The 24,738-nt window shown below is 43.3% G+C and overlaps 1 protein-coding gene across 7 annotated transcripts in view; it reads right to left on the reverse strand.

The window, feature by feature from the left end:
* LOC138758575 (EVI5-like protein) overlaps positions 1-24,738 on the reverse strand; it is a 424,266-nt gene that overhangs the window by 24,650 nt on the left and 374,878 nt on the right. For all 7 annotated transcript variants that reach the window (XM_069927712.1, XM_069927716.1, XM_069927713.1 and 4 more), the window contains one exon: positions 14,166-14,261. In XM_069927712.1, coding sequence (XP_069783813.1) covers positions 14,166-14,261 — 96 coding nt within the window. The remainder of the gene's footprint in view (positions 1-14,165; positions 14,262-24,738) is intronic.

Here is a 24,738-nt window from a genome sequence, read left to right on the forward strand (position 1 = left end):
GCATCCTTGAGGTGAGCCTGGATTAATTATCAGTGGCGGAGACAATTTGTACTGACTGTGGTTTTCTGATGGTGAAGTCAAGAATTCAGGTGAAGAGGCCCAGGTTTTGGATCTTGCTGACCAGTACTGAGGGAATAATGGTGTAGAAAGCTGAGTTGCCATTGGTGAAAGGTATCCTGATACACATGTTGCTGTTGCCTCGGTGATTCAAGGCTGAGTGGAGAACCAATGAGATTGGATCTGCTGTGAAGTGATTGTGGCAGCTGGTGAATTACAGTGGGTCCAAACTTATTTAAGTGTTAATTCTGGCCATGACCCACCTCTCCAAGCATTTCATTTCAGTAGATGTTAGTGCTACAGGGCGATACTCACTCTGTGCTTCTTGGGGACTGGTATCTTTTGAAGCAGCTGAGAACATTCTCCTGCAGCAATGGGAGGTTGAAAATGTCCATGAACACTCCGGCTAGTTGGCACGGATTTACAGAACCTTGCCAGGCACATCACCAGGGAATGACGCCTTGTGAGGGTTCACCCTCTTGAAGAATGTTCTGACATTGGCCTCAGAGACAGATATCACATTGTCTCCAGCTTCTGCAGGAATTCTCATTGGTACATTTGAATCCTCCTTTCCAAAGAGAGCAGACACAACAGATGCTCTGCATTAGATCACTGGAACGACAAGAGCACCTCCGTCAGGCCTTTGTTCATTGACTATAGCTCGTTGTTGAAACCAGTGTCGCAGTAAAACCGATCATCATGCTGAGGGGCCTGGGACTCCGCTCCTGACTTTGCAACTGGGTCCTCATTGGCTGATCCCAATCAGTGCAGATCAGAGACATCGCCTCTTTCTTGCTGACCATCAATGTAAGTGCTCCTCATGGCTATGTGTTTCAGATTCAGATTCAGATTTCAGATTTATTGTCAGAGTACATACAACCCTGAGATTCTTTCCTGCCAGAGAGGCAGAATCACCACTTATTGGTAGTGCAAAAAAAAAGACTGTACACAATGTACACATGGAAAGAAATAAAGAGCTGTAAACAGAAAACAAAATGTAAACAAACTGACTGCAATACAGAGAGAATTTAAAAAATCAACAAAGTGCAAAAGAGTATTTAAGTGGGTGAGTTTGTCGTTGAGGAGTTTGATAGTGGAGGGGTAGCAGCTGTTCCTGAAACTGATGATGTGAGTCTTGTGGCCCCGATACCTCTTCCCCAATGCAATGTTTTTATTATTATTAGTCTCCAGCTGTATAGTTTCTGCTCTCGCAGCTGCCCAGCCAAGCTCGGTTACAACACAATGTGTAAACTCACTGATGACACTGTCGCTGTTGGTCAAAGGAGGGAGATCAATCAAGAATCTGGTTCCATAATGCCAAATCAGGAATCTTGCTCTCAATGTCTGCAAGGTGCTGATTGGGGATGTGAGGAAGGGGAAACAGAGGGACCACACACCTGCTTTCATTGACAAGTCAGCAGCGGGGAGGGCTAGTACCTTCAGGTCCACACATTAGAGGACCTCACGACAAAACTGAAGCTGAGAAAGCCATGTCTTTGCTTTCTAAGTCTGAAAAGATTTGAAAATGTCATCAAGTGTAAAGGTGCACTGTGGAAAGTATGTTGACTGGTTGCATCACTCCCTGTTTGAAACTCCCAATGCACAGGAACACACAAGGCTGCAGAAAGTGGCAGAGACAGCCAAGTCCATCATAGGCACTGACCTCTGGCCATTAAACATCTGGTTGAGGCACTGCCTCAAGGCAGGACAACATCACAATAGTCCACCATCACCCTGGCTATGCTCTCTGCTCACTGTTATCTCACACAGAAGGCACAATGAAACCTGAAAGGTAGCACCCCTGGAACAGATTCTCTCCAGTAGTTAGCAGACTCTCTCCATTAGCTCCCCCCGTTCAGCTTCTACTTCCAGGAAGAGGTGCTCAGAAAGCTGAATGGTCTAAGGGTGGATGTCTCCCGGACCAAATGGATTGCACCGTCGGGTTCTGAAAGAAGTAGTGGGAGAGATTGTGGAGCCATTGGTAATAGTCTCTCAGGAATCAATAGCTTCAGGTATGGTCCTGGGGGACTAGAAAATCACAGATGTCACCCATCTATTCAAGAAGATAGTAGAAAGGAAATTATAGGCTAGATAGACAAACATGTGTCCGTGCCACCCATTTTACACCCCATTAACCTACAAACCCCGGTACGTTTTGAAAGGTTAGGAATATGTTGGTTTCGATTGTAAAGGATGAATAATGATATTCTTGAAGGCAAATAACAAGTGTGACAGAGTATATTGAATGTTTCTGGGAGATAAATTGGGAAAGGTTTGCTAGAGTAGGTCACATGCAAACACTTTAAAACTGATCTTATTTGAAATACTTGAGATGTAGTGGTTTCTCACACCTTTTTGCAAGAACTTTGAAGAGATGTTACTAATGGATTCTTGTTTACCCAAAAGGAACAGATGAAAGAGCAGGCTGGCTCCACTATTGTGGGTCATGTGGTTTTGCAAGCAGAGAGAGTCAAACAGGCGCTCTATCAGTCTTGGAGAGAGAGAGAGAGAGACAGACAGACAGACAGAGCACTTGACAGTGTTACAACCAGCAAGAAGTTGCTGGGACTGGATCAGGACAAGCTGGCAAGCTTTTGGAAGATGGCCTGGTTGAAGCCCTTGTGGTTCATGCAAGAGGAGAGGACTGCATGTCTAATGTTTCACTTGGAATAAGGGAAACAAAAAGGAACTCTGTGGTGACCTGAATGAAAGAGGTTATCATCTGGAGAACACTGAAGGAGGAAGTTTCATCAGCAAGACACTGAGGTGACTGATGGAAGTACATCAGTTGTGGATGTCCTGGAACAACACATCTCTCTCTGAAAACCAACAAGAACCTTCCTGAGTGGTAACCGTTTACCTTTCCAGCACCAAAGCCTGGTGAACTTTATAAATGTTAAATTCTGTGCACAGTATAATAATTGCCTGCAACCAGTGAACTTGGAGGAATGAGAAGTGTGATTGAACTATGAACCAAAGAACTTTTCTGAACTTACACACACATTACACACACGTGCGCTTAGAATTAGAAGGGGGTTAAGTTAGGTTAAGTTAATAATAGATAAATGTGATTCTGTTTTCATGTTTAAAGATAATTAAAAGCAACTTTTGTTTAAGTAACCATTTGTCTTGGTGAATATCTACAGCTGCTGGGTTTTGGGTTCCTCTGGGCTGGTAACACAGGATAGACCAAAGCATGATTTCCTTTATGGAAAATCTTGTTGGACCACCTATTGGAATTCTTTGAGAAAGTGACAAGCCGGCTGGATAAGAGAGATGCAGTGGATGTCGTTGTGTATTTGGATTTTCAGGTCTTTGACAAGGTGCCGCACGTGAGGCTACTGAACAAGAGCCTGAGTATGACAGGAAATAGACTAACGTGGGTAGAGCATTTGCTGACTGGCAGGAAGCAGGGAGTTGGAAGCATATTCTGGTTGGCTGCCAGTTGCTCGTGGTGTTCCACAGGGGTCGGTGTTGGGACCACTTCTGTTTATGTTGTATATAAATGATTTGGATTATGGCTTTGTGGCCAAGTTTGCAGAAGATACGAAGATAGGTGGAGGAGTGGGTAGTGTTAAAGGAACAAGGAGGCTGCAGAAGGATTTAGAAAGATTAGGAGAATCGGTAGAGAAATGGCAAATGAAATACAATGTACGTGCACTTTAGAAGAAGAAATAAATGGGCAGACTTTTTTTTTAAATGGAAAGAAAATTGAAAATACCCAAATCCAAAGGGACCTGGGAGTCCTCATTCAGGATAGCCTGAAGATAAACTTGCATGTTGTGTTGGTAGTGAAGAAGGCAAATGTAAAATTAGCGTTCATTCAAGAGGAATGGAGTATAAGAGCAGGGATGTGATGTGGAAGCTTTATAAGGAACTGGTGAGACCTCACCTGGAGGATTGAGAGCAGTTTTGGCTCCTCATTTAAGAAATGATGGCTGATGTTGGAGAGCGTTCAGAGGAGGTTCATGACGATGATTCTGGGAATAAAAGGGTTATCATATGACAGCTCTTGGCCTGTATTTGTTGGAATTTAGGAGAATGAGGGGGGATCTCATTGAAACATTTCAAATGTTGAAAGGCATGAACAGAGTAGATGTAGGAAAGGTTGTTTCCCATGGTGGGAGAGTTTAGGACAAAAGGGCACAATTTCAGGATTGTAGGGCATCCGCTTAGAACAGAGATGGGGAGGAAATTCTTCAGCTGGTAAATCTATGTGGTTCTTGAGGCCGTCATTTGGTGTATTTAAAGCAGATTGATCGATTCTTGATTAGCCCAGGGAATCAAAGGTTATGGGGAGAAGGGCAGGCAGTAAGGAAATGCTTCAGCTGATGATTAAATGGAGACTCGATGGTCTGAGCAGGCTATTTTCCCTCCTCTGTCTTATAGTCTTACCTAAACATAACATTACCACACATCAAAAGATCCATCTGTGCTACTGACAGAACATGAGGTGGCTCGGTTAGTTCAACGTCTTTACAGGGCCAGCAATCAGGTCCAGACCGGGGTTCGAGTTCCACGCTGTCTGTAAGGAGTTTTTTCGTATCTCCCCGTGTCTGCTTGGGTTTTCTCCGGATTGCTCCTACGTTCAAAACATACTGGGGATGTGGGTTAATGGGGTGCATTGGACGGCACGGACTCGTGGGCCAAAATGGTCTGTTACAGTGCTATAGGTCTAAATTTTTTTTTAAATGTAAAATTTAATACTACTGTCTAACCAGCTATGAATATTTATTATTTTTTTTTCTTTTCTCTTCTTTATACACTATTTTTTCTCTGTGGTATTTTAATACTGTTAGTGTGCTCCAAGTAACAGGAAAGCTGCAGCAAGAAATGCTTTTATTGAATCTGTACATTGCCCATGTTTGTTGACAATAAAAGCTCATTCATTGGTACCTTGCTCCGTGACTGTAGTACTTACACCCACACAACCTCCCTCACCACCATTCTAAGCCTCAAACGGTCCTCCCAAGCTTGTGAATCTTCAGAAGCTCCCATTATTGGAGAGACTGGACTCGTGTGTCATGTCTACCTCGGCTCTGTACGGAGCAATGGCGGGGATCCCCCAGTGACCAGCCGTTTCAATTCTGTGCTCCACATGTCTGTCTGTGGCCAAACCAAGAGCACTCTAAAACTGGAGGAGCAACATTTAATCTTCCATCTGGACATACTCCAACCAGGTGGCATTGTCTTCTCCTGTTTCTGTAATGCCATTCCTCCTTCTCCCTCTCTTCCCCATCCCTCTGTCTCCTTTCCTCCAGCTCTCCATCCCTTCCCTCTCCATTCATAGAGCCACCCTCCTCCCCATCACTTCTCAACTCTTTTCTCTTGCACCCTCCCACCCATATCCACTTATATGACCTCTGTTCTCCATGCCATTTTATTCTTACATTTTCCTCATAACTTGATGAAGGGCTCAGGCCTGAAACGTTGGTTATGTACCTTTACGTTTGCTGTGTAAAGAACGTTGCATGGCCTTCTGTGTTTCTCCAGCATTTTTGGGTAAACTACAGTCATGGCAACTGAATATTTTCTTGTTTAACTTCATTCTTTCACTAGTTGTGGCGAGGGTCAGTTCCAACACGAACCTGAGCAACATTTTGGCTGTTTCGCTACTGGAAAAAGCAAACTACAAAATTTACAATTGACTACATTCCTAACAATACACTAGATTTTCAATCAGTATTCTGTAGCTGACTGTGACATCAGGAGATATATTTTAACATGCTAATAATATGACCTTGTCTAACTGATCAGGCTTGCGTGACTTTAAATTCATCAAAACGGCTTCCTCTCTGTATGTGAATCATGTGTGGTGAGTGACTAAATCAAGTACTTTCAGATCACCAACCAACGATAAATCTCAGACCTGCTCAGTTTGGAAGCCCTTTGATTATTTGCATTCTGATGTTCACAGTATTCTCTCAACCTAACATCCAGAAGTTCCCAGGGCCAGTGAAGATGTAACGTAAAATCTGGATTTCCAAAAGGTATTCCAAAAGAAAAGGGCAGCATGGTAAATGTAGCAGTTACCACAACACTGTCTGGAAGAAGATTGTCTGTTCTCCCTGTGTCTGTGTGGGTTTTCTCTGGGAGCTCTGATTACCTCCCACCCTTCAACTGTGGGTCAACTGGGTGTAATTGGGCAGCACGGACTAGTGGGCCGAAAGGGCCTGTTATAATGCTGCATGTCTAAAACAAATAAATGAATTAATAAATAGAAATAATAAAAATTTTATGCATAATGCCATCAATGCTTAATATTAAGGCAACAAAGCAGGGTGAACTGAGGTCTGGTTAATGACAGGATAAGTGATTGGCAAGGGTCCCACAGGGATCAGTTCTGAGTCTTCAGTATATATTTGAGGTGAAGGTATTATGTCTAGATTTGCTGCTACATGGGGAACTGAGTTGTGAGGACAGAAAGTCTGATAAGAGCTTTGAACTTGTTAAGTGCCTTTCTCTCTCTTAACTGGTGTTCCCCTCAAAATTGATCAGCGAACTCCAAGACCTTGGAGTCAACTCCTCACTGTGTAATAACATATAACATATAACAGTTTATGGCATGGAAACAGGCCATCTCGGCCCTTCAAGTCCACTCTGGTTCACTCAAACAACTCCACTAGATGCCCCCGCCTATTCTCCACACCCATAACCCTCCAACCCCTCTTATCCATGTATATATCCAGCCTCCTCTTAAATGAAAGAATTGACTCTGCCTCAACTATTTCCCCCAGAAGATTATTCCATTCAGCTACCACTCTCTGAGTGAAAAAGCATCCTCTAATATTTCTACTAAAATTTTTCCCCTTACCCTCAACTGTGTCCTCTTGTTTTAACCCCCCCCCCTCGGTCTCAGGGGGAAGAGTCTACTTGCATCTATCTATTTCCTTCATAATTTTAAATACCTCTATCAAATCCCCTCTCAACTGTTCACATTCCAGTGAATAAAGTCCTAATCTCTTCGATCTTTTTCTGTAGGTATTTTAAGCCAGTCAACATCCTTGTAAATCTTCTCTGCACCCTCTCCACCTTATCTATATCCTTCCTATAATTTGGAGACCAGTACTGAACACAATACTCCAAACCTGGCCTCACCAACGTCTTACACATTTGCAGCATCACTTCCCAGCTCCTATACTCTATGCTATGATTTATGAAGGCTAATATACCAAATGCCTTCTTAACAATCCTGTCAACATGGGAATCCACCTTCAAGGAACTCTGCACCATAACTCCAAGATCTCTTTGATCTTGTGCACTCCCAATGTCCTTCCCTTTACTACATATGTCCTATTTTGATTAATTTTACTGAAATGAAGCACCCCACACTTCTCTACATTAAATTCCATCTGCCATCTTTCAGCCCAACTCTCCAGACAAACCAAATCCCTCTGGAATCCCTGAAAACCTTCCTTGCTATCCACCACTCCCCCTATTTTCATATTGTTTGCATATTTACTTACCCAGTTAACCACCTCATCATCCAAATCATTAATATAAATTATGAACAACAGGGGACCTAACACTGATCCTTGAGGCATGCCGCTCGTCACAGGCTTCCATCCTAACAGTTGTTAGGATGCTGTCTATCCTCCAGCTACCTCTGAATCCATCTTACTATTTTCCTATTAATCCCTAGTGACTGAACCTTCCTTATTAACTTTTCATGTGGAACCTTATCAAAAGCTAAAATCCAGATAGACTACATCAACTGCCCTACCTTCATTCACCTTTCTTGTCACTTCTTTAAAAAACTCAACAAGGTTCGTCAAACATGACTTCCCCTTCACAGGTGTGGAGAATAGACGGGGGCATCTAGTGGAGTTGTTTGAGTGAACCAGAGTGGACTTGAAGGGCCGAGATGGCCTGTTTCCATGCCATAAACTGTATATATAAACCCATGCTGAGTGTTCCTGATCAATCCCTGCTTATCTAGGTATTTATACACACCATCTCTAAGAATCCTTGAATTCTTCACCTCCAGACCACAGTCTGTGAGGATTGGTAAGAACATCTCCTCCATAATCTCCATTAGTACTGGAGTGATACAGGGCTGGTTCTTAGCTCCCTGCTCTACTTGCTTTACACCTGACAACAAAACCATCTATAAATTCACAGATGATACCAAGGCAGTGGGTTGTATAAAAAGGGGTGATGAATCAGTATATAGGAGGGAGATTGTAAACATGGCTGAATGGTTCACCAACAATGTCACAAAAACTAAGGAGCTGATTGTTGACTTCAGGTAGGGAAAACTGGATATGGACGATCCAGTGATCACTGGGGCATCAGAGGTGGAGAGGGTGAGCAAATTCAAGTTTTTGGGAGTCACTATCTCAAAGGATCTTTCCTGGACACAACACACTAATGGCATCGTGAATAAAGGATGACAGCGCGCCTCTACTTCCTCAGAAGTTTACAGAGGTTTGGCATGACATCGGAAATCCTGGCAACTTTCTACAGAGGTGTGGTGGAAAGGATGCAGACCACTGTATCACAGTCTGTATGGGAACACCAAAGCCCTTCAAAAGGAAGTAATCACAGTCTAGGATATCAAAGGCAAAACCTTCTCCATCATTGAGAACATCTATGGATAAAGCTGCTATTATCATCAAGGATCCATTCCACCCAGCACATGCTCTGTTCTCACTGCTGCCATCAGGAAATAGGTGTAGGTGCCACATGACTTGCACCACCAGGTTCAGGTACAGCTGCTACCCCCTCCACCATCAGATTCCTCAACGACAAACTCCATCAGAGACTCATTTAAGGGCTCTTACTTTTACATTTTATTGTTTGCTTTTCTTTTCCTCTCTGTATTGCAGTTTGTTTAGATTTCTTTATTTGTTTACAGGTGTACATTGTGTAGTTAACCAATAAGAGTAATTTTGCCTCCCCTGCAGGTAAAAGAATCTCAGGGTTGTATATAATGTCATGTATGACAATAAATCTGAAATCTGAAAGAGGGTGTCATGAACACCTTCTTGGGACTCTGTAGGTGTTTGGAATTGAGCGACATGTTGTGACCTGGTTCTGACCTGTGCCCAGCTGGCAGAATGTCTGGATGAAAGATGAAGAGGTCTTGATGGGGTCGGGCATATCCCATATCCAGCCAAAATGGATTCCATGTGTTTTCTCTCTTCTTCAGAGGTTGAGGGATTTGGGTGGGCCTGGCATTGGTTTACACCAACAATGGGTTCCTTACAGTCACAGATTCCCAATGAGCTGTGGAGGATGTTCAGGCACCAGCAGTTCTTATTCTGGACTCCTGGTAGTTCAGTGATGGGTTAGAGGAGATTCAACCACCTGCATCACTTCTGACAAGGAGCCCTGCAAGGCCTAGAGGTCAATGGTTAGCCAAGATGCTGGACAGGATTCGTTACAGTGGGCATGGTAAGGTCATACACCAACAGGGAACTCCCTGTGGAATCAGTAGGTGACTTTGGTTCAACTTCCTGCTTTCACACCAAGATTCAAGCTAGTGAATCAGGCTCTGGGCCTCTGCTGCAGGTTTGAGTGTTCCTATTGATGTGTGCGTAATATCCACTTTTGAACAATGTGGAGATACCTGTTGATAGATCACTCTCTGAGGTGACAAATGGTGGTGACGTACTTTTCCTGAGGGTTCCAGGCTTCAGGTCGACACGCCTGCACTTCCTAAGACTTCAGGCCCCCATCATAACAGCCTTCTATGAGAGCACAAGTGAGAGCGTCCTGTCTGGCTACATCGTTGTATGGGATGGTAACTGCAAAGCCAATAAGGAGGATCATCAAAATGGCCAAGTACATCACTGGGGTCTTCCTTTCTGCTATTGACGACATTCAATGGGACCTTTGCTTAAATAAAACACAAAGAATTGTTTAGGGCCCTTATTCAGTGTCTCTGATATCTCTGACCCACCTACCATTATAGGAGCATCAAAATCAGGAGTGCCAGGCTGGGGAATTGCTTCTTCCTGTGAGATTGATGAACTGATTCCAAAATATTAATTATATCTTTGTGTATATGTGTGATTACTCTGTGCTGGGTATTGAGTTTGCGTGTGCACTGTGGTCTGGAGAAACATAGTCACAGTACAGTCACATGATGATAAAATGAATTTTAACTTTTAATTTAGACATACCACACTATAACAGGCCCTTCCAGCCCTCGAGCCCGCGCTGCACAATACACAAATTTGACCAATTCACCTACTAACCCGGTACATTTTTGGAACTTGGGAGGAAACCAGAGCAGCCGGAGGAAACCCACACAGAAATGGGGTGAACGTACAAACTCCTTCCAGACTGCATTGGATACATACCTGGCAGTAGCATTTTGCTAACCGCTACACTTGACTTTGGCAGGCATCATCTGCGCTGCATGTGGTGGGGGAGTTGATTTCCATTGACTGGGTTGTTTTGGGTCAGAATGCTCCAAAGGCACACCGGAGAACACTCTGGGTGTCTGGACAGAATTGAAATGGTTGGTTATCAGTATTTAAAATCGGTTCACAAATTGGTGGTGGCCTGCCATTTTTGCAGCCCAGACAGCTCCACGTTGCTTGTGGTACTTTAACTCCTGCTCAGGTTCTGGTAGCACTTCAGCCGCACATTCCTGACCTTTGGGCACTTGGCGAGGGTTGTTAGTCAGGTGCCCTCCTGCCTGCTCTGCTGCTTGCCTTCCCAAAGAACTCACTTCCAAAATGGAAATATAGTTTATATCTCAATGCTAAAGCTTTTACTTTTAACATTTAGAAACAGCCAAGGTGTCTGACAAACCTTTAGTGTGTCATAAGATGGCCGAAAACAGTTAAGACCCCTGCAAATATGACCTTGTAAACATGGTGTGTAAATAGGCACCCAGTGGCTTTTACAAGGACAAATAAGAAGATGGCACATTCTATTTTGCTTGTGAAAAGTAAGCGGTGTAGCAGGAGCCCCACGCGTACAACAGAATCGTGCACAGCCACAACAGTTAAGCAAGCACATTACCAGAGCGCATAGCCTCCAACGACGTCTCAGTCCTCCAGCTACAGGCCAGGCACCAGCAATTAGGAAAAGCGTGCGAATAAGAGCCCACGCTTTTTATGGCACCCGAGGCTGGAAAGTGATGTCTCAGAAGGCTCAGCGTGAAACGTGCAGAGGGAACTATAAAAGCTGTGGTTAAAGCACAATAAAGGTACTGATTCCTGACTTTACTGTCTCCAGTGTAATTTATTGCCATTTGCGTAAGGTAGTGTCATCAGATAGGCCACTACAACACCAAAAAGCCAGGTGTTGGGGCGGGGAAACTAATTCATTTATATAGAATGATGTAATATTAAGAGTGAGGATTGATTTGTCTGTTACTCATTAGAAATTGTATAAATATAGAAGCACACCTCTGTATTTTTGAAGTGAGAGCTGAGACTTCAGAAAGGTGTCTGATTCTGACAACTCTCGACTAATCATCCTCACTTCCCATATATGAATAAAGATCTGTATGCTTTAAAAAGTTATTTTGCCGTGTGTTCGATCTGCCGTCTGATTTCATTTTAGAGGCGCGGGCTGACTTCCACAACAGGTACAAGCAGTGACCTGTTGAGGGGCCATGCCCAGCTTCCACTGGCTTGATGGAAAGCTGGAGGTGCGCCCTGTAAAGATGGGGGACATTTGTTTGGGGAGAACAAGGTTTTAATCGAGTGGATTTGGTCCAAACTTCACCGTGGTTCAAGGTTCAACCTGTCCCTCTCCAGCAAATATCCTTGTCCAGATCCGAGACGCTCATATTTCCAAAACAATGATTATTTATTTATTTGTATCTATGAATATTTGTCCTGTGTATGCATTATTTGCCTGCAGGTGTAGAATATTAGCTATAGAATATCTAGTTATGAGAATTATGATGAAGAAACACTTTGCCAGTAAGCAAAGAGAGAGTAACCAAGGACATTCCAGTCTGGAATTAATTCTCACCTCTTCAACTGAGCCGTATCCTAATTTCTGCCTAATCTCTTTGACACAATAGTGCTAACTGACTACTACCTATTAGACAAGATCTAAAGGCTGCAATAATCGTCCAGCACCACTCAGTCCCTGAATAGTATTGTTTCTGTGTTGGCCACCATTGTCAACTTCAAGAATTTAAGATTACTCCGAAATTTGCATGTGTAAATTGGAAACCAGAAATCAGGCATCCAGAAATAGATACTGATGTGTATAGTGAGCAACGCTTCCAGACTTCTGTTGATTTTTTTGTATTCCAGAAGGATATTTTTAACTATAACTGGTACATGAGATTAAATGACCAATAACAAATCATTTCCATGACTTTAGGAAGAGGACATCCAAAAGGTAAAACATAAGCTGTAGCAATACCTTCAAAGAAATGTTATCCCATTTGTATCCAGGAAAATGCCTTAAATATTGTACCCTGTGACTGTAATCTTTGAATGAGACCAAACAGTCTTAGTGAGGTGACCTTGTTTACCCAACATTACAGACCGCTCATTCCTGCTAGCGTTATTCGAATAAAGTCTGTTTGAGTGGTCCTGTGTGGCTTTGTTGTACTTTTTGTATCTTGGCAGGAATGCGATTTTAACACGTCTGATTGTGTGTCTGAGTGTTTTGCACCGAGGTCTGGTGGTTTCATCGGGTTATACTTGTGCAATCAAGGGACAATAAACTTGACAGATGCTCCCAATGTCTTCCCACATTTAAAAAAATACTCAATTTATTGAGAAACTGAACTGCAAAACAAAGATAACTGGTATTTTTTTGAAAAGTAATTTCCACAGGATGATCTCGGATAGAAGGTGAGATATGTTTGGAGAGGCACATTCTCAGAGGTGATAATGAAATTGCTCCAAGTTACTCACCCAAGCTACAGGCAGTTCCCAAGTTAAAAACATTCGATTTACAAACAACTCATACAGGTACACGATCCTTTGTCCGGAACCCTTGGGGGACAGTGTGTTCCGAATTTTGGAATTTTCAATTACCCCTTCCAATCACCCGGCCCGCCTTCCCCAACTGTGGTCCCTCGGCCGCCTCCCCCAAACGCTGGTCCCTCGGTCTCATCTCCAAATGCCAGCCCTTCAGCTGCCTCCCCCAAACTTCGGTCCCTCGGCCGCCTGGATGTCTGCCCCGACTGCCGGTCCCTCGGCTGTCTCCTCCGACCGCCGGTCCCTCAGCAGCCCGGACGTCTCCCCCGACCGCAGACCCTCGGCCGCCCGGACGTCTCCCCCTTTCCCCAACCACTGGTCCTCACTTGCCGGATTTTGGAGTTTTCCGGATTTTAGATGTCTGGATAAAGGATTGTGTACCTGTACTTACAAACCAGCAAGGTGGCCGAAAGTAAAATGCTGTCAACTTCCGGCTGAGAGCCTGACATCCCCACTCCTGCCGGGAGCCCGAGGTCCCCGCTCCTGCCGGGAGCCTAAGATCCCTTCACCTGCCAAGTCTGAGATCCCTGCACTTGCCAGGAGTCCAGTCCCCGCTCCTTCAAGGAGCCCAACTTGTTTAAGATGTTTTAGTGTATTTGGAAGTGTTTCTTAAGTGTTTTACATGCAAAGAAAGGTAAAATATATACTATATACTCAGATAAACATTCGACTAACTGACACTGAGCAAGCACCATATGTTTTTGTTCTGACTTTAACATAAATTTAAGTTATATTCCTTTACTTAGGTAAAGGAATTAATTTTTATCCCAGGAACTGCCTGTATGACAAATTATCTGAATGGAAAGCAGTATATTACATGTAAACACAAAGTCTGTTGACACTGGGGACGCTGTGTGACCTGCTGAGTTTCTCCAGCACATTTATGTTCTGCAGTATATATTATATACTTTTATCGTCTGAATTTTAGAGGAGATTTAAATTGTAATTGAATCTATGCAAATTCAGCATCAGAAACTCTGGCCTACAAATTCGTTCAGTCAATAACATTAATTCTCTAGATAACATAGGAGCACCAAGTGACATAAACCTTCTTCCAGAGCAAATGAGAGGCAATAAAGCCCCACTATGGGTACCACTGGTGAGTTTATGTTATCTATCAAGGCTGAATGTCTCTGTGACCATTCTTTTGAAATACACCTGCTATTGATTGTAATGTTACTACAAATGATTTTTCTTTACCTCTGTTTTCAATTCAGCGATCTGGTCCTTCAATTCACGAATAACCTGATTGGAGTCAGAGTTGTTCAGCTGACCCTGGATTCTTCCTTCTTCTCTCTTTGAAGTGCAAAGCAAACAAGCTGTTAGAGCAGATCAAAGGAGAATTATTTGTTATTTTGACAAATAAGGACACAGAATTAATTCCTCTTTCGACTGCTCAAATAGTTCACTAAATAGTAAATAAGGGTTGCAAATCATCTCCTTAATGACAGCATGGTTAGTCTAGCAGTTTGTGCAAACACTGGTACAGAGCCAGCGATGGGGCCAGGGTTCGAGTCCTGCACTGCCTGTGAGGAGTTTGTACATTCTCTCCGTGTCTGTGGGGGTTTCCTCTTGGAACTCTGGTTTTCTCCCACCTTTTAAAAAAACATATGGGGGAGTAGGTCAGTTGGGGATATTTGGATGGCACATGTTCATGGGCTGAAGGGCCTGTTACATATGCTTACATTTTAAATTTGAGTGCAGAATTAGCCTGTTGACTCTCTCCAAACTGAGAGTGTGTCACTTTGATCCTAATGTAATGACCACAGTCATGATCTGAACTGAATGTGGAATTGGTATCAGTAATTAATAAGTTTCCCTTGGATCCAGCAAAGTTAATGATCATCTCTAATTTCTGGGATCTGAAAAAAACGCAGCTTAAAAAAAGTGGTGGTGTTGGCCACAACACCCCAAGTGACAAAACACTTCCTGATATGAGAACCTTCTGTGCAAACATTCCTTCCAGCTGCAGTACACAAATGAGCTGGAGAAATTCACCAGGTCATGCAGCGTCCATAGGATGTAAAGAGCAACCAACATTTCAGGCCTGCGCCCTTTGTCAACCTATGCATGCTGTGTGACCTGCTGAGTTTATCCAGCACTCAATGCCAGCATGTGCAGATTTTGTATAACTTCTTCAATCTTCCAGTGATGATCCTCAGTCTATGGTGTTGTGTTATTATTTACATCACTAATTATTGTCTCAATTTTAAAAAAAAACATCCAGTCTTTCACTTGCTCCATTCTGGCTCTTCTAGTATCATTTGAGTGAATGCCCTTTTCTGATCCATTGGTACCTAACTAAAGGCTTCCTCTCAACCTCTCACTACGGTGAGGAGTAGATCAATCTGGTATCAGATACCTTTGCCTCAACCAGTACCAAACCCACTATTAACTGTAACTTGATTAGTTTCATTGCAGAGAGTCTGGAATCAGTACACATCAAACAAATGATCAAGACATTTTCTTAAAATAGAGCACATTCTACAATTCTTGGTAAGGCTTGATAGATGACAGAGTCACAAATTCACTTTGCAATGTTTTCTTCAACTGGATTCCTGATATCCTTTTCTGTTGTGCATTTACCTGCAGCAACTGTTTGGAAGTCCGTATATTGACAATGAGGTTCAAAGACATTTAAGTAGCTACCCAGGCATTGAGTAACCTTAACTTTTAAAAATATATTTCTCTGTTATTTGCATCACACATTAAACTTTGATGACTCAAATATGAAGTGCAAAATTAGGATTTAGTCTGAAGTCACACGAGAAGGATCTGGACACAATACTTGACTTCATAGCACAGTGCTGACAACCAATCAAGGGCCTGACTAATTTTGAGAGAACACACATAAAAGCTGGAGGAACTCAGCGGTCACACAGGGCCCATAGGAAGTAAAGATATCTTACCCATGTTTTGGGCCTGAGCCCTTTGTCAAGGTATAAACAAAAAGCAGGCAGGTGTCTGAATTAAAGGCTGGGGAGAGAAAGGGGGAAGAATGGCAAGGGGGAGGAGTCCAGACCATTAGACACAAGGTGCTAATTGGATATGATAAAAGGAAAGGTGAAATTTGATTGTGGCCTGTGAGAGGAGACAGAGGGAAAACGGAAGAGAGAGAGAACAAGAACTAGAGGAGAAAAGATTGGGAAGAAAATGTGGGGGGTGAGTTTTAATGGAAACTGGAGAAATTAATGTTAATGTGATCTGGTTGAAGGCTGCCCATCCATCTTCTTTCCTCTGGTTCTCTCTCTCTCTCCCTTTTCCCTCTGTCTCCTTTCACAGAGCCAAAACCATTTCTAACCTCGCCTTTTATCATATCCAATGAGCACCTGTGTCTGTTGGTCTGGACCGGTCCCTCTACCATTCTTCCCCCTTTCTCTCCTCAGCCTTTAATTCAGATGCCTGCCTGCTTTTTGTATCATGAGAGGGACTTGGGCTCGAAACGTCGGGAATATATCTTTACCTCCTCCAGACGCGGCGAGACCGGGTGAGTTCCTCCAGCATTTCTGTGTGTTTTTACTACAATCACAGCATCTGCAGACTTTCGTGTTTCACTTCATTGAGAGAACAGCATCTGCAGTTCCTTCAGATAAACATGAAGCAGTTATGGTTCAGAAACTATCCTCATTTCAACCAACACAGGAATGGCTGGCCACAAAATAAAGAATTTCTGGAAGGGGACCATCAAAGCATCAGGAAAGCAGGAATTGATCTAAGAGCCTCTTGAATCTGCTGCACCACTTGGCAAGAACAAGGATGTGCTCATACAACCACAGCCTCAGCTCTGCTCTCCCAGAACCCTTGATTCCCCTCAATGAAAACCCATCTGTTTTGCCCTTGAAAATATAACATGACCAAGGCTCTTGGCTACAGAATTCAAAGGTTCCATGGAAAGAAATTCTTCCTCATGAAATGGGTTAACAGTTAGTCAGAAAGTATTCCTCCCAACTCTAGATCTCACCGTAAGAGGCATTGATTCTGATGTTCTGAGTGGGGTTGGTCAATCATATACCCATTAAGTTAAAAATTTTAAATTTAGACATACAGCACAGTAACATGCCCTTTCAGCCCACGTGCCTGTTTTGCCCAAACTCCTTACAACAGCACCAGATACCAACTCCAGTAACTGGCGCTGTAACTACGCTAACTGTGTACCCACATTTATGGAAATGGAAGATGCTTATGGCCCAGCATCTGCTCTGGCTGTCTAAAATAATCCAGTGAGATGCTAACATTTTAAATTGGTACAGTGCAACATAATGACCATAAAAATATATCTACATTTGCAATTATATTTTGGCAGGGAAATACCAATAGAAATTAGTGAACGGTAAGACGTGTTAATACAATTAAACTTTCTTGATTGACGAATGCTATTTTTAAAAATTACAATACTGATCAAATAAATCCCATCCCACAGAATTAGTTAGGCCATTATTAAATTCCTGACATGCCAAATATCGAAGGCCTTTCAGTTGGAGAGGACCAATTGAAGTAATTTTTTTTTCTGTAACTTTGGAAGATCTGATTTTGTTACTAATGGCTTCACAGAATATTCTCCCCCTCTTTCCTGTTGGCACTTTTTTAAGCTTAAGGCCAGTTTTTCCCACATACAAAATGTCAGAGACTGCAGAATACAGAACAATTTTCCAGAAATTTCTGTCTGCGGTTATTACACCTCATGTTTCATTGAAGAGAGTAAAATGCGAGACCAGATGAAAAGCAAATCAATGGCTGTGGTGAAGGTAAAGGTATCAGCACCCCTGCAATGATTTTTTTTAGCAAGTTTCCACAACAGGAAAATGTGATAATGATCAGATGATCTGTTCTAGCAATGGCTAGAGGGATAAATATTGGTAATAATGTCAGGATAAATTTCTTGAATTTTCTTTACAAGTAATGACACTGCACCATCTGTTCAACTGGATATTTATTGCCCCTCCATACCAACCCCAGATTCTGGTCACTACCCCAATATGATGAAGCAGTCTGACTGCATGAAAACAGGCCTTTTGGCCAAACCTGATCACACCAACCAAAATGTCCCACCAAAACAGTCCCACCTGCCAACGTATGGCCCATATCCCTCTAAACCAGTGGTTCTCAACCTTCCCTTCTCACTCACATCCCACCTTAAGCAATCCCTTACACAGACCACTGATGGTGTAGGGAATACTTAGAAACATAGAAACATAGAAGATAGGAGCAGGAGTAGGTCATTCGACCCTTCGAGCCTGCTCCGCCATTCAACGAGATCATGGCTGATCTTAAAGTTCAGTACCCCGTCCCCGCCTTCTCTCCGTAACCTTTAATACCCTTATACTGAAGAAATATATCTAATTCCCTCTTAAATATATTTAATAAACCTGCCTCTACTGCCCTCTGTGGCAATGAATTCCACAGATTCACCACCCTCTGGGTAAAGAAATTCCTCCTCATCTCGGTCCTAAATGGTTTGCCTATTATCCTCAAACCATGGCCCCGGGTTCTGGATTTTCCCATCATTGGAAACATTCCATCTGCATCCATTCTGTCCAGTCCTGTCAGAATTTTATATGTCTCTATGAGATCCCCTCTCAATCTTCTAAACTCCAGCGAGTACAATCCCAATTTGCGCAATCTTTCCTCATAAGTCATTCCTGCCATTCCAGGTATCAGCCTGGTGAATCACCTCTGCACTCCCTCCATTGCAAGAACATCCTTCCTTAGATAAGGTGACCAAAACTGCACACAATACTCCAGGTGTGGTCTCACCAAGGCCCTGTACAGCTGCAGCAAGGTATCCTTGTTCCTGTACTCAAACCCTCTTGATATGAAGGCCAACATACCATTTGCCTTTTTAACCACCTGCTGTACCTGCATGCTCGCCTTCAGAGACTGATGTACAAGTACCCCTAGGTCTCTCTGCACTTCCCCATCTCTTAATCTATTGCCATTCAAATAGTAATCTGCCCTCCGGTTTGTATTACCAAAGTGGATAACCTCACATTTATCCACATTGTAGTGCATTTGCCATGTATCTGCCCAGTCCCTCAATTTATCCAAATCACACTGGAGCTTCCTGACCCCCTCTTCCATGCACACAACCCCTCCTAGCTTAGTGTCATCTGCAAATTTGGAGATATTACATCCAATCCCCTCATCCAGATCATTAATGTAAATTGTGAACAGCTGGGGTCCCAGTACAGATCCCTGTGGCACCCCACTGGTCACCGCCTGCCACTCAGAAAACGAGCCATTTATCCCAACTCTCTGTCTTCTACCTGCCAGCCAGTTCTCAATCCACATCAATACTTTGCCCCCAATCCCATGAGCCTTGATTTTGGAAGCCAGTCGTTTATGCGGGACCTTATCGAAGGCCTTTTGGAAGTGGTATGTGAGTGGAAAGAAAAAGGTTGAGACCATTGCTCTAAACTCATTCTGTCTACGTACCTGTACAATTTTTTTTCTTAAACAACCACCCCCTCCGGTTCCATAGACCTTGTTTAAAAAAAGTTACCCCTCAGGTTCCTGTTGAATCTTTCCCCCCTCACCTTAAATCTCTGTCCTCTGGTTACTCAGGGCACAAAACTTTGTGTGTTAACCCAGTCTATTCCTCTCATGATCCTGTCCACCTCGGTGGGATCATCTCTCATCCTCCTGCGCTCCAAGGAATGAAGTCCCAGCCTGCTCAACCTCTCCCTAGTCCTGGCAATCTCCAGAATCTCAGGCAGAAAAAACTATCTTTTGAAGGTGCTGTAATCAGAGGTGTTAAATTGAGATCCATCAGCTCCTACTGAAAATGCAAATGTTTCCAAGGAGAGCAGTGTCCCGATGAATAAGCCCACAGAGCACAGATAACAGTCTGCGGTTTTGGGGGTCCCTCTTCTTCCCACTTTACACTGGGCACAGTACTATGTCTTTGACAATTGTGAAACTTTTGGATTTCCTCTGGATTTTACTGCACAGATCAGGAAATAGCGTGAAGACTTGGCAAACAAATCTTCGATACTCACCAATGCTGGAATTTTCAAATCTACTGTGAACTTTGGACACAAGTCCAAAGCTACTAATTTGTGTCATTGGTATTGTCAGCCTTTGCCAGACTGACAACACACCAGCAAAATGAGTGAGGTTTGATTTCCTAGATGTTCAGAGGTTGCTTCCCCTGTTGCCTCTCCATGTCCTGTCTCCTTTCGCATAGACATGATAAATTCTCATGTAGTCCCTTGTCACATCTAATTAACTCCTTTTGTTGGTCTGGATTCCTCCCCCATTGTTTGAATTCTGATACTTTCTGATACATCCTGCTTTTGCCTTTTCTAGTTTTTCCTTGAAGAAGGGCTGAGGCCTGAAATGTCAGCAATATGTCTTTGTCTCCAGCAGTTTACTGCAAAGTGTAATAAGTTTGAATGCCTGCTCATTAAACACAGTCATGTGAAAAGTGTAAATCAGCTGTCATTAAAGTCAGTTATCACGAGAGATTTGGAGGTAAACAATCTGCCGATGCTGGGGGCTACAGCAGTACACAAATGAGCTGGAGAAACTCAGCTGGTCCTGCAGCATCATAAGACCATATGACATAGGAGCAGAAATAGGCAATTCAGCCCATTGAGGCTTCCCTGCCACTTAGCCCCACTGCTTGGCCTTCTCCCCTTAACTTTTGAAGCCTTACTAATCAAGAACCTATCAATCTCTGCCTTAAATACAATGACTTGGCCTCTACAACCACTCTCTGGCTGAAGAAATTCTGCTGCATTTCTGTTCTAAGCAGACGCCCTTCAATCCTGAAGTTGTGCCCCCCTGTCCAAGACTCTCCCACCATGGGAAACAACATTTCCACATCTACTTTGTCCATGCCTTTCAACATTCAGAAAGCCTCCACTGAAAGTAAAAGGCACCTTCACCTTCCAAACGGGCTCTATGGATGCTGTGTGACCTGCCGAATTTCTCCAGCACTGCACAGAGATTTTAAGATTGTGCAGTGAAATTAGGAAATTTTAGAACAGAAAAAAAAACTTGCCAGAAATTGTTTGGCATTTGATGAAGCGTAAAGCTCTGGCCTATGAGCATTTCTCATGTTTCCTCCACAGAGTTTCCCTTCAAAACCCAACTCTGCAAAGATTCGATATTTCTCAGCCTTTAAACCACACCTCGCTTTTTCAACAAAACTGGCTCGAACTGCAGTTGGAGCACTGCTGAGCTTATAGCACCTTACTTCAAGGTGTCAAGGAAAGTTTGCAGAAGAGGTTCACAAATACAGCACGCATCAAAGGCTTCAGCTGTGGCAAGGGAAGGAGGACTGCAAATATTAAAATGTGACGAGGATCTTATAAATTATGATGAATGATAACGGTCATGGACAAAAATAAAAGATAACAAAATTGCGTGATTAATACACAGAAATTTCGACAAAAACAATAATAGAATTAGAATCTTTAAAAAATGCCAATACTTTTATACATTATAAAACAATATAATCAGCCAAAGGGTTAAAGTAAAAACGCATGCTGGAGAAACTCAGCTGGTAAAACAGTGTCCTTTATGTTGCAAAGATGTAGATACATAACCAATGTAGGCAGCCCGCACCTGCCCACATTTTGCTCAGACCTTTTTTTTTTAAATTAAATTTTTTATTTCATTTTGCTCAGACCTTGATGAAGCCCGAAACGTTGGTGATGTGTCTTTATCTTTGTTGTATAAAGTACAGTTGAGTTCCACCAGCATTGAGTTTTTTCTTCAATCACGGTGTCTGCAGACCTTCATGTTTTCTAAATGGTTTAATGTTCTGGCTCTGTCATTAAGGTAGTGATTTCTCTTATCTTTGACCTTCACACTCCCATTAGATGTCGAGAGCTTGCACCTCAGAAATCTCGATCAACATGTGCTATGCTCAATTACTTGACTGGAGAATTTCAAAGATTCATAATTTTTAGAAAAAAACCACTCCTTCCCTCATATTGAGACAATGCCTTCTAGTTCTCAGCTCCCCCATGAATGGAAATATTCCCACAGCACCAACTGTTTCAAGGGCACCACGAATCTTGTCTGTTTCAGTTGTTATCACTCAGAAGTTCAGGAATCGAGAGGTCACATAGCAATAAGCCTCTGGTAAGACCACACTTGGAATATTGTGTTCAATTCTGGCCACCTCATCGCCATTCATACAATTAAGATGGCGGCACTGCCGCAGCTGCTGTCGCGGCAGCGGCGCTGCTGGTACAGACCTGTGGGGAGCGATGGAGTGGAGATGCAACCCTCCTGTGGGGTCCAGCTGCCCAGTCTACTGCCGTTGGCTCTGGGTGGGCTTGGAACAGTCCTTTGAGGGAGCTGACAGTAGTTTTATTTGAGATCCCGCAACCTCAGGGTCTGCACCCAAGATGGCAGCACCTATTAATCGGCAGTAGCCACGAGGCGCTGCAGACTCCGCAGAAGCGGAGGACTAGAACAAGGTACCTGAGGACGTCTGAGAAGAAGAAGTGGAAGAGATGACCCACGGGACTGTGACCACAGAGGTGGACCAGAGAGGAGGCTCTGTGGTGGGCTGCTGGCGACTCGAGGCGAAGAACTCAGGGGTGCTGGAGATTGTTGTCAGGAGACTTGGGTCAGGCTACAGACTGCTGGAGACTGGCTCAAAATGGCAGGAAGGGTACCAGGTATCAGAACTGGGATGTGAGGAGGTGTCAAGGGTGCTGAACTCCCTGACCGTGTTGGCGTTCGGATCTGGAGCCCGGGTCGCCAATGGTTTGGAATGGACTCTGTGTGGCTGCAGAAGCCCTGGAGGCAAATCCATGGATACTCGGTGACTCTGGGGGTCTCTCTTTTGCTTCTCTTTCTCTGGCTATAAGAAATGTAAGAGGCAACTAGGCAATTTCTGCCGGTGGTGAATCAGTCCGCCTTGCAAAAACGAATTTCATGTAATACAACACTGTTTTATTATTATGGTGATAAATTAAATCTTGAATCATTATAGGGAGGATGTGGAAGCTATGGAGAGGGGGCTGTGGAGATTTACCAGGATGTTGCCTGCATTGGAAAACAAGTCTTTTGAGGCAAAGTTAGCAGAGCTAGGACCACAGAAGGATCAGAGGTGACTTAGTAGAGGTCTACAAGATAGTGAAGGGCATAGATAGGGTGGACAGCCAGCACTTTCAGGGCAGGAGCAGTAAACACCAAAGGATATGTGTACAAAGTGAAGGGACGAAAGTTTAGGGAGACACAGAGAGTTGTGGGTGCCTGGAATGCCTTGCCAGGGGCAGTGGTGAAACATTAAAGGCATTTAAAGGACTCTTAGACAGGCACATGGATGAAAGAAAAATCGAGGGTTACAGTTTATTTTGGTGTGAAACACTGAGTGCTGAAGGGTCTGTATAGTGCTGTTTTATGTCATTCTTCCAAACCCTATATAGCCCAACAGCTGAATCTTTCAATCAATGGTAGTCCCTCATCCAATTGCTGGTCCCCTGCTGGGTGCATGTGTAGTTTCTGGAGGGCCAATTTCCCAGTTCTAACTTGCTTTTCACACAGTCGCTGTATCTGTGCAGTTAAATAGCTCTGCAGAAGAGGGCCTGATAGGACTTGCCCCTTCAATGGTACAAGATGTGCGTCTGACATTCCTGCCATTTCCTCCTTCCCCATTATATATCCTCTTGTGTCAGCTTCTCGGAAACCAGAGTTTACTTTTAGTAACTCTTCCTTTTCATCTAGAAGCTGCCTTTCTGTGCACTTTCCATATATTGAATTAGAGAAGGCCACAACTACCAAAATAATGGGGAGTCATGGCACTGTGTCTAAAGTGGTCAAATATCAGGGAACACGCTGCTCAACAAGAAACGAGCTCTGAGAAAGTAAACATTAGGCACTCACATAAGCAAGGTTCACCAGTTTCATTGGGTTTCAGTGGAGTGTTACAATTCTGGGTAGGAATTAAAGAGCCTTGATACTAGGGCAGAAACATCTTCAAGAATTATGACAACATTGTGAATACATCAATGCTAGCAAACTGGCCAATTTTAGTCCAGTGTTGGATGGACAAATCATGTGGCTTAAACTGGAAGTTCCTGGAGGACTGGGGATATTAATTTATTTGTAGACTTTCAAGCCATCTTGTACATTTACCATAGTATTTGAACTGAACTTAATCAAACAATGGAGAGAAGATCTTGCAACTCCCTGTGAGTAACATCTCTTTTATTTCACTGAGCTAACAGGAGAGGTTGAGCCAGCTTGTGCAAGAAGGGTGTGGAGTGATCTCACAGAGGTGCTCAAAATCATGAGAGGAGTAGATTGGATGAATGCAGAGAGCCTTTTGCCTAGAGTAGGGGAATCAGTTACCAGAGGATAGAGGTTTAAGGTGGGGGGCGATGGTGAAGAGCGATTTAACAGGAATCTGAGGGGTAACCTTTGTTTAAACAGGGGATGGTGGGTGTGTGGAATGGCTTCTGGAGGTGATGGAGGCAGGTACTTTTGCAATCTTTAAGACAAAAGGGGACAGATACATAGATAGGATGTGTTTAGAGGGACAGGGCCTAATGCAGGCAGGTGGGTGGGACGTTTTGTTCAGCACGGGCAGGTGGGGTTGAACACTGTACCACTGAATATGGTGAAAAGCATAATCTTCACAGACATTCTGTAAACAGCAAATGATTGCATGAGTTGGGAGAGGGTGTGAACTTCTTGGTTCAAACAGTTCCTTGTTGGGCCCTAATTAAACGAAAACTGATCTATGCAAACATAATAGAAAATACATGCAGACTTAATATAAAATGTACATGCTAGACCACAAAGAATAATC

This window comes from Narcine bancroftii, chromosome 3, assembly GCF_036971445.1.
Source record: "Narcine bancroftii isolate sNarBan1 chromosome 3, sNarBan1.hap1, whole genome shotgun sequence".
In the NCBI taxonomy this organism is placed as follows: domain Eukaryota; kingdom Metazoa; phylum Chordata; class Chondrichthyes; order Torpediniformes; family Narcinidae; genus Narcine; species Narcine bancroftii.